Source organism: Eumetopias jubatus, unplaced genomic scaffold, assembly GCF_037043125.1.
Source record: "Eumetopias jubatus isolate StellerSeaLion01/CBP00866 unplaced genomic scaffold, mEumJub1_p1.0 scaffold_10, whole genome shotgun sequence".
NCBI classification, from domain to species: domain Eukaryota; kingdom Metazoa; phylum Chordata; class Mammalia; order Carnivora; family Otariidae; genus Eumetopias; species Eumetopias jubatus.
In genome coordinates this window covers 56,905,949-56,916,314 of record NW_028274816.1, presented here as the reverse complement: position 1 = coordinate 56,916,314, position 10,366 = coordinate 56,905,949, and the positions used below count along the sequence as shown (strand labels likewise).

The 10,366-nt window shown below is 50.8% G+C and overlaps 1 protein-coding gene across 8 annotated transcripts in view; it reads left to right on the top strand.

The window, feature by feature from the left end:
• Positions 1–67: 67 nt before the first annotated feature.
• Positions 68–10,366, top strand: part of LIG1 (DNA ligase 1) — a 35,548-nt gene continuing 25,249 nt past the window's right edge. For 3 of the 8 annotated variants that reach the window (XM_028087950.2, XM_028087949.2, XM_028087943.2), the window contains exons 1-4: positions 68–183; positions 6,912–6,984; positions 8,802–8,891; positions 9,531–9,666. In XM_028087950.2, coding sequence (XP_027943751.2) covers positions 6,968–6,984; positions 8,802–8,891; positions 9,531–9,666 — 243 coding nt within the window. In that variant the 5' untranslated portion in view covers positions 68–183; positions 6,912–6,967. Of the gene's footprint in view, positions 184–1,263; positions 1,366–6,645; positions 6,804–6,911; positions 6,985–8,801; positions 8,892–9,530; positions 9,667–10,366 lie in introns of those variants that run through there. The other 5 variants (XM_028087946.2, XM_028087947.2, XM_028087944.2 and 2 more) reach the window with 5 other exon arrangements.

Below are 10,366 nucleotides of genomic sequence, written 5' to 3'. Positions count from 1 at the left end.
CGTCCTCCGGAAGGCAGCGGCGGCGCGGACGACGCCCGGGCCCCGCCCCTCGGCACGGCCCCGCCCCCGCCCGCCAAAGTCTGCGCGCGAATTCCGTGGCGCCAATTGAGGGCTGCGGTCGGGTGCCGAGCGGTTCCGGGTGTGACGCGCAGGACAGTGGCGCGCGGGGCCGGCAAGAGGCAGGTGGGGCCGCCGACGCGGGGCTGGGAAACTGGGGGGTGGCGGGCGTGTCGTACGCTCCGGGCCCACGGCTCCGCCGGGTCGGTCGGCTGCAGAGGAGCGGGCGTCGGGGACGCTCAGGCGGCCAGGAGCGCGGCGGGGAAGGGAGAGCGCCGGCAGCGGGTCCCTACAGGGCACGGGGGGGACGTCCGCCGGAGGGAGAGGGCCAGGTAGAGGGTAGTCGGGGGCCAGAGTCAGTAGGACCCGACAGGGTTTGAGGAGAGGCCCGGGAGGCGGGGCTGCCACGAGGGGGGTGGTCACAGAAGCTCGAGGGGCGGGCCCCTGGGGCCGGTGGGGTAGACTCGGTGGGCTGGGCCATCGGAAATTGCGTGGTGGGGGAGACAGGCCCACCTGGAAGGGGGTGGGGACGGGGCAAAGTTTGTTAGCGGGCGGGGCCCGACGCTAGGAGGCGGGGCCGGGGAAAGGTTCAAGGAGAGGGAGAAGTGGGGTCGGCTTTAGACGGTGTCTAAAGCCAGACGATCCCGCTGGATGGAGGTGGGGCAGAGAGGTCTGTGGTCTGGTCCAGGTCTAGGCCAAGGCCTTAGGAAAGGTCGGGACCCTTCTGTATAAGGAGACGTCTGGCTTTGTGGATGCCGGATGAGGGGGGCGGAGCGGAGGTAGGGTTGGACCACCGGGCTGGGAGGCCAAGGCCTGGGAAGGGAAGGGGCCTTGGAGAGAGTAAAACTCAAAGGTCTCGGCTTATTGTTGCCCTAAGGGGTGGATGGAGGGCCAGAGGAGCTTGGGGAGCGGAGAGAAAAGGATATTGATGTCCTTAGGAGAGGGGGAGGCTTGAAGGATAAGGCAAGGGGGGCGGGGTGCACTTGGCTGGGAGAAGAGATGAGCATTTGGGAAGGGGGGCTGGCATCTGAAAGCTGAGGGGAATCATTGAGGAGAGACAGCAGGACGTGGGATGAAGGACACATCACTTCTTGGCCTCCAACCCCATTTCATCCTGTTTGAATTACTCTGACCTTTTAGCCTCAGGGAGGCATGAGGGAAAGGCCAGGGGGGTCTAAGTAAGACCTTAATTTCGTCTTATCTTAGGATCCCTGGGAGCTTGCTAAGCCTGCAGGTCCCCCTTCGATACCCAGAGCTTCTGATTAGTAGGTCTGGGAGCAGGCTGGAATGTTTTACACGTAATCCCAGGTGAGATTCTTAGAACTGACACTGTGTTTCTGGGATCCACCATTGGCTGGCTGTGTGGCCTTGAACCACTTACTTTCCTTCTCCTGTCCCAGCTTCCTCATTGTCTTTTGGGTGATGCTGAGCTGTTCTGAGCTTCAGAGGATGAGAGTAGCATATTTAGGGGAATGGTATAAAATACTTTCCACGGATGGAGGGTGGTCAGGGGAACAGGCAGGTCAGGAAACGTGAGCCTTTATTAATGAGAAGAAAAAGACTTGAGCCTTTTGGCTGGTCATCCTCAAACTGCTTAAAGACCCTTTGAGGGGCGCCTGGGTGGCTCAGTCAGTTAAGCGTCTGCCTTCGGCTCAGGTCATGATCCCGGGGTCCTGGGATCGAGCCCCGCGTCGGGCTCCCTGCTCCGCGGGAAGCCTGCTTCTCCCTCTCGCACTCCCCCTGCTTGTGTTCCCTCTCTCGCTGTGTCTCTCTCTGTCAAATAAATAAATAAAATCTTAAAAAAAAAAAAAAGACCCTTTGATATCGTGCTCCTTCTCACATGGCCTGTGGGTTTTGAAAGATCCTGCTTATGAAGCCTAAATTCTTTAGTAATGATGTTTTTGTTACCCTGATTTTTTAAAAAATATTTATTTATTTATCTGAGACAGGGGAGGGGTAGAGGGAGAGGGAGAGTCCCAAGCAGGCTCCATGCCCAGTGTGGAGCAGACGTGGGGCTCGATCTCACGACCCTGAGATCATGCTCTGAGCCGAAAACAAAGAGTTGGGAGCTCAACCAACTTCGCCACCTAGGCGCCCCTGTTACCCTGATTTTTAAATAAAGGCATACATATGGACCAATGCATTCAGTGCCAGGCACCGTTTTAGGTCCTGTGGCCATGTCGCTGAACAAAATGGACAAAATCCTTATCTTTGTGCACCTCAACGTTTTAGCCCTGTACTGCTTAATAGAGTAGCAGCTAGCCCCATGTAGAGATTTAGATTTAAGCTCATGAGAAACAGATGAAAATCTCAGCTCCTCAGTGGCACTAGCTGCATTTCAAATACTTGAAGCCACATATGGATAGAGTGACCTCTTTGGACTCTGCAGGTATAGAACGTTTCTATCATGCAGAAAATTGTGTTAGAAGCAGTACTCGAGAGAGTGAGACAAAACCTAATTCAGAAGATCCAGTTGCGTTAACTGCTGGGGAGGAGGAGAGTGAGGGGTTAGTGTAGCAGGCTGGGGCTGGCGGTAGCCGGACCTGCACTCGGAGCAGTGGGATGCTGAGAGGTGGTTGACAGTGGGTGGTCTTTGGGAGGCAGTGCCAGTGGGATTCGTGGGTCCATGAGTTTGGGGTATGAGAAAAGAGGTGAATCTGGTGAATCAACAATCCAAGGGTTGTTTTTGTTTTTGTTTCTTTAAAGATTTTATTTATTTGAGAAGAGAGCACAAGCAGGGGCTAGTGGCAGAGGGAGAGGGAGAAGCAGACACCCCGCTGAGCAGGGAGCCCCATGCAGGGCAGGGCTCGATCCCAGGACTCTGGGATCATGACCTGAGCCAAAGGCAGATGCCTAACTGACTGAGCCACCCAGGCATCCCATTTTGTTTTGTTTTGTTTTGTTTTGTTTTTAATTAAAAAATTACATGTAGCGAACTTACTCTTTTTGGTGTATACTTCTTTTGATTTTGAAATGTGTAGAATTATGTATAAAGACCACCACCATCAAGATACTACAGTTTCATCACTCCAAAAAGTGATTGTGTTCCTCGTCTCTAGGTACCGCCCCCCCTCCCCCCGCCAGCAACTATCGGTCCCTCTCCATCCCTGCAGCGTACCCGAATATTCCTTTTTATTGCCAAGCGAGTGTAAACAAGCTTTAGTACATCCTACGGTGGGATACTGTTCAGTAAGTTGTAGGATGTACCATAGTTTGCTCATCCATTCCCTGTGGGAGGACATTTGGATCATTTTTGGTGACTGTAAACAGATCCGCTGCAGTAGACATTCACTTACGGGGTTTTGTGTGCACATAGGAGTTCTCTGGGTAAATCCCTCGGAGTAGGGTTGCTGGGTCATATGGTAAGCATATGCCTCACCGTTTGAGAAGCTGCCAGGCTTCTCCAAAAGTGACCGAACCATGTTGAATTCCCTCCAGAAAAGTGTGAGACTTCCCATTGTTCCACATCCTCACCAGCACTTGATGTGGTTTGGTGTTTTGTTTTGTTTTGTTTTGTTTGTTTTTAATGGTTAAATAGGCATGCAGTGGACTCCAGGGTTTTTGACTGGAGCAGTTGGGTGACAAAAGCTACCACTGCAGAGATGGGAGAAGGAATATGTGTGTGTGTATGTCATCTGGAGTTTGGTTTTGGTCCCACTGAGGTGGAGGTGTTGGTTGGACATCCAGATGTCAGAGCAGAAAACCAGGATGTGCCCCCTTGAGTTTAGAGGGCTAGTGACAGACGGAGTGAGACATTTGGGGGCCATGATCACATTGCATGAGATCTCTAAGGGAGTGGGTGTAAACGGGACAGAGTGGGGGGCCTAAGGATTGGGCCTCGGGCACTGCAACAGTTAGAAAGCTAGTTGCCATCTTGGGGCGCCATGGCTCAGTCAATTAAGCATCAGCCTTCCGCTCAGATCATGATCCTGGAGTCCCGGGATCGAGCCCCGCATCGGGCTCCCTGCTCAGCAGGGAGTCTGCTTCTTCCTTTGCCCCTCACCTGGCTCGTGCTCTCTCTCTCTCTCAAATAAATAAATAAAATTAAAAAAAAAAAGGTCTTAAAAAAATTAGTTACTATCTTAGTTTTCTGTTGCTATTGTACCAAATCATCCCCTTTGCCACCTAACAAGCCCTGTGATTCCAGGCATCTTTCTGTGCCTCCGTCTCCTCACTGGCGAGATGGGAATAAAAATGGAAAATGTTGGATTGTGTTGTTGGGAAGTATTGGGTAACATCATTTTACCCTGGTTATCTCAATAGCCCCAAGATCTAAGGGCCGCCCGCCACCCCTTCAATCCCAATACAGGGGGACCCTTGTCCTCCTCACTCTCAAGAATAGGTAGTAGTTAAGGACACAGACTTTGGAACCGGACACCTGTCTTCGGATCCTGGCTTCGAAACCCATTAGGCTGTCTGGCCTTGAGCAAATCACTCGACCTCTCTGTTGCCTTTGCCTTGTTTGTAAAATCAGGATAATAACGAATTGTAATAGATTTTGTGTGAATTACTTCATATAAAGCATTTGGAATAGTGCCTGGTCCCTAGTAAGCACCCCAGTTAATAAACTTGATTTTTTTTTTTTTACAGAAAAAGTATTAAGTGAAAAAAAATTCAGGTTTTACATAGATAGTGTTGAAATTTCAAAGGTGGTGTGGAGAATGTCTGAAGTTTGGGAAATAATTTTTGGAGGAGAGGGGAGGGAACCAGGCCCAGCCCCATGGCTCGAGAGCTCCCAGTCTGATTGGAAAGATGAACTGTGACATAATCAGAATACAGGATCAACGCAATATGTGTGAGAAGAGAAGTACCAGTTACCCACCACGGGAGGTCAGGAAATGGAGTGTCTCTCCTAGCAGGTACCCAAGGGAGGCCTCTGGACATCCATCCAGTGCTCAGAGCTGGGCAGGAGGGGACTCCCCAGAGGGAACCTGGAGGAAGGGGGTAGGAGGCTAGATCATAAAATTTGAACAGTTATGTGGGGTCTAGATTTACTTTTTTTTTTTTTTTTAATGAATGGGTAATAAATATGCAGGGTTTAAAATAAAATCGGGATAGAGGTATGCAGGGACAGGTATGGTTCACAGCCTTACTCCCAGTCACCTCGAGTGCCCTCAACCACTTTTGTTGGTTTCTTGATTATCCTTTCACAGTTTCTATTCGGCAAACGAAAGCAGGACCAAAGAATAGATAGGTTCCTATTTTCTCCTGTCTTACGAAATCAGTAGCATATTATGTACACTGTTCTGCCACCTTTTTTATTACTGTTTAAAATGTTACTTAAGATACCTAGAACATCTTTCTATATCAGTATATGGAGAGTGTCTTCATTCTACTTTTTTTCTTTTTTTACTTTTTGTCTTGAAAGGATTATATAGACTTGCCGGAAGTTATAAAAATAGTACAACTGTCTTCCTCCTGGTGGCATCTTATATAATCGTAGTCCAGAATCAAAACCAGGAAGTCGGCGTTGGACAATACCGTGAGCTAGACCACATAGCTGGTTCAGCTGTATGTGTGTGTGCGAAGTTTGAGCCCGTGTACAGATCTGTGTAACCACCACCGCAGTCAGGATATGGAACAGTTCTGTCTTCACAGAGGCTCTCGCTGTGCTCCCCATTTATAGCTGACTGCCCCCCCACCTTTTGTCCCTAAGCTCTGACCACCCCAATCTCTTCCCCATCCTAAGTTTTGTTATTTGGAGAATGTTCCAGAAATGAACTGTACAGTACGTAACTTTCTAAGATTGGTGTTCTCCGCGTGATGTTTTTGCCCCTCATTTCTGTAAAGTATATACCTTAGAAACTGCTCAGCAGGGACGCCTGGGTGGCTCAGTCATAAAGCGTCTGCCTTCGGCTCGGGTCATGATCCCGGGGTCCTGGGATCGAGCCCCCGCATCGGGCTCCCTGCTCAGGGGGAAGCCTGCTTCTCCCTCTCCCGCTCCCCCTGCTTGTGTTCCCTCTCTCTGTGTCAAATAAATAAATAAAATCTTAAAAAAAAAACAACTGCTCAGCAGCAGTGGGTATAATTTAATGGAGTGATGGAGTGCCACGTGTCAGGGTTGTTTCACCTAAAAACAGTTTTTTATTAGTCTTTTTTTTTTTAAAGATTTTTATTTATGTATTTGAGAGAGAGAGGGAGAGAGAGGAGGAGAGGGAGAGGGAGAAGCAGGCTCCCCATTGAGCAGGGAGCCCGATATGGGGCTTGATCCCAGGACCCCCAGGATCATGACCTGAGCTGAAGGCAAACGCTTAAACAACTGAGCCACCCAGGCGCCCCAGTTTTTTGCTGATCTTAAAACTTAAAAAAAAAACAAAACGAGGGGCGCCTGGGTGGCTCAGTCGTTAAGCGTCTGCCTTCGGCTCAGGTCATGATCCCAGGGTCCTGGGATCAAGCCCCATATCGGGCTCCCTGCTCCGCGGGAAACCTGCTGCTCCCTCTCCACTCCCCCTGCTTTTGTTCCCTTTCTCACTGTGTCTCTCTCTGTCAAATAAATAAATAAAATCTTTAAAAAAAAAACCAAAACAGAAACTTAACTCCTCAAAAAACCTCAAACGAAACTGAAAAAAATAAAAAAAAAACCTGTAGGTGTTCCGTGTGCCTTCATGTTAGATGAAAAGCAGGCTCCATACGATCGAGGCTTCTTATCTTGTTCTGACTTGTGACTATTTCTTCACTCATAAATCAGTGTTGGTCCATAAAAACGGGAGTTTCTTGTCGGTGGGGAAACTCATGTTTCTGATTTTGTGGGTTTTTTTTTTTTTCTTCTTCTTTCTGAAAGAAGGAGGGTTACGTGCTTTACTGGTTCTGTGCACAACCAGTGGTCTCACCAAGGATCTGGATTTCTGTTTCAGGAGCATCTGGCTGCAGACGACGAGGAGGAAAGGGGAAGGGAGAATTCTGACCCATCATGCAGCGGAGTATCATGTAAGGACCCGGCCCCCTGTCCTACATGCTCTGAGTTCTCTGCTTCTCTCTTGATTTCTGTGCCTTTTCTTGGAAGAACACAAGGTAGTCTCCTAATTGGAATTTCCAGGAGCCGAGCAGTGCAGAAGATTGGGCGTGGGATCTGGAAGACGGGTAGTGTGGTAACTAGAATTTTTTAGCTGGAGGTTCAGAAATGCTGACCCAGTGGTTTGCAGTTGGTGGTGTGGCCCCCCAGGGGACAGCTGGCCATGTCTGAAGATGTTTTTGGTAGTCACAATTAGGGGGAGAAGGGGGCTTGTGATTGGCATCTACTGGATAGGGGCCAGGCATGGTTGCTGCTTAATACCTGCAATGCACAATGCACGGGACAGCCCCCCACAACGAAGAATGATCTGGCCTGAAATATCAGTAGTGTCCAGGGTGGGGAACCCTGTCCTCATGCAAGCTGGCTTCAGGAAAACGAGACAGGGAATTACATTGCTTGTGTAGTTGAAGCCTTCCGGAATTAATGGCCTTGGGCTTGGTTGGACCCAGTTGCCAAAACCCTTTCATTGGGAATTTGAGGGAGTGTCCTGAGAGGAAAATGGAGGGCCTGCTCCCGGAAGGAGGGGATGGATTCTAGACTGACCCAGACCTGGCCCCCTCTCCCCCCGCCAGAGACCTGGGAGGTCAATCACAGGCTGTATTTTTCTCACATGATGACGAGTCTGGGCATAGTCTGTCTTTGGCTGATAGCACCTCTGAAGTCTTTCTGTCCCTGGCTTGGCTTGGCTTAGCTGGATTGGTTGATTGACTGACTGATCGTCCGTTAAGCGTTAATTTGAGGACGGTTTTAAATGAGCAGAAAAGTTGTACCGATAGTAGAGCCTGTTCCTGGATACCTGGCACCCAGCTTTCACTGTTGATGTCGTGGGGCCCGTTGGTCACAGTAAGGGACCAGCATTGGTACATTCCTGTTAACTACACTCCGATCTCCGTGGTTTATCTACAAATGCTCTTCTCTGTTCCCAGGATTCAGCTCGGAGTACCCTGTTGCATTTAGTTGTCATGCCCCCTCGGTTCCCTCTGGTGTCAGTCCAGGTGACAGTTTCTCAGACTTTGTCAGGGTACCTGCAGACAGTCCCCCAATGTGTCTGATGTTCTCATAACTAGACTGGGGTCACGGGCAGCAAAGCGAGGTAGCCTCTTGTCCCCTCGTAATTGGGGTGCAGACATCCCCAGGACATCACCAGCGATGCTGACCTTCCTGACTCGGTCAGGAGAGTGTGGGCGAGGCCTCTCCGCCTCACTTTTCTGTGGTCCTCCTCGGTACTCACTTCTCTGGAAGCCAGCTACTCAGTCCAGCCAGTCTCAAGTGGAGGGAGGATACCTTGCTTTATTGATCTTTTCCAGAGCACTTCACACTTCCTGACATTTTTTTTTAAAAGATTTTATTTATTTATTTATTTGCGAGAGCGAGAATGAGAGATAGAGAGCACGAGAGGGAAGAGGGTCAGAGGGAGAAGCAGACTCCCTGCCGAGCAGGGAGCCCGAAGCGGGACTCGATCCCGGGACTCCAGGATCATGGCCCGAGCCGAAGGCAGTCGACTGCTCAACCAACTGAGCCACCCAGGCGCCCCCTTCCTGACATTTTTTTTATTTAGTTACTTAACAGTTGCCTCTTCTACTGAGTGTCAACCCGTTGAGGGTGGGGACTTGGTGTCTTTGTCTCCACGGAATTCCTAGGGCCTGGGAGAGGCCCTGGCACATAGGAAGTGCTTGGTTGATTCTTGTGCCATTATCATTCCCATTTTCCCCCTCCTTCTGTGCTCCTCCAGGTCATTTTTCTACCCCAAGAAGGAGGGCAAAGTGAAAAAGCCAGAGAAGGAGACCTCCAACAGCGTCAGAGAGACAGAGCCACTTCCAAAGTAAGTAATGGGGCGAGAACATGGTACATTTGTTCCTTTATAAGTCAGGACTCTCTTGACTGTAAGTGTGGCAAGCCCAGCTCAGAATGTCTGGGAGTCCTAAAGGGAATTTTTTGACTTTGGTAACTGGGAAGTCCAAAGGTATAGGTCCAGCTTCAGGCACAGCCGGATCCCGGGCCTCGGCACTGGCAAAGGGAGTTGGCAAGTCCAGGTTCCAGGAGTAAGACATCTGTGGGCAAGCAGTCAGGAGCAAGTTGCGTGCATCAATCATGCCCCTTCCATCCCCTGGGTCAGGACCTCTCACGTGGCTGTACGCAGCTGCAGGGCAAGCCGGCAAGGGATAGTCTCTAGCCGAGAGCCATGGACCTAGCTAAATCTCAGGGGCTGGTATGACTGAAAAAGAGAGGGTCTCCAAATGGATGTTGGAGGCCATTCCCTGCTCTCAGTAGGGGCTCCATCTGCTCCTTAGCATTGCTCCCGTCACAGAGTAGGTGGGCACATGGGAGGCCTCCAGAAACGTGGATGCAGTGGATGGTCGGATGATTAAGAGTGTATTGCAAGGAGGAGCCTAGAAAAAGCTCATGGAATGCTTGAACGAAAAGGAAGGGAATGAAACACCCTCATTTCCCCACCTTCCAGGGTGGCACTGAAGGAGCGCAATGGAGAGGTGCCTGAGAGCGATTCTCCAGTGAAGAGGCCAGGGCGGAAGGTGGCCCGGGTCCTGGGCAGTGAAGGGGAAGAGGAGGACGAAGCCCTCACGCCCTCCAAAGGCCAGGTAGGTCCCCACCAGCCTGCCCCCCGTTCCTGGAAGAAGCCATCATTCCCAGTAGGCTTTGGCACTGAGTGTAGCACAGCCGCTCAGGGGCGCTCATGCCTCAGGAGGTGGAAGATTTGAGCGGTCATGCCCTGGAGCAGATGGGCGGGTTCTGACTCCACCTGCGCCCGGTGGCCTGGGGCAGGCTCCTGGCCTCGTGCTTTGGCCACCTCACCTGGGACGTACAGCTCCCGGGAGCACCTACCACTCGGGGTGACTGTGAACAGGAAAGGAGTCAGTTCACGTATGGATCTGAGAATAATGCGTGATCCAGAATGAGGGCTCAAAAACACATTGGATCTCTCCTGTTGGCAGAGGGCTTTTTGCCTTTTCCAGAGACGTTGGCTTCCTTTCTTTCCTTGCTCAAAGTCACCCAGTGGGCAGCTGATTGGTGACCTTAATTCCCTCCACAGCCCTAATTGCCCTTTGCCACATAACCGAATATATTCACAGGTTCCAGGGACTAGGAGGGGCCGTCCTTAGGAGCTTGGACTTTGCCCTGTGGCTGCTAGGGATCCGTGGAACGGTTTTGAGCAGGAGAGGGACGGGTGGCTTTGGGTCCTGAGCAGCCTTCACAATGTCCCTCTGGGGCCTGTATCCATCAGGGTCTGAATAGGAGAGAGAAACCACGTGAGCAGAGAGAGTTTAATACAAAGAATTA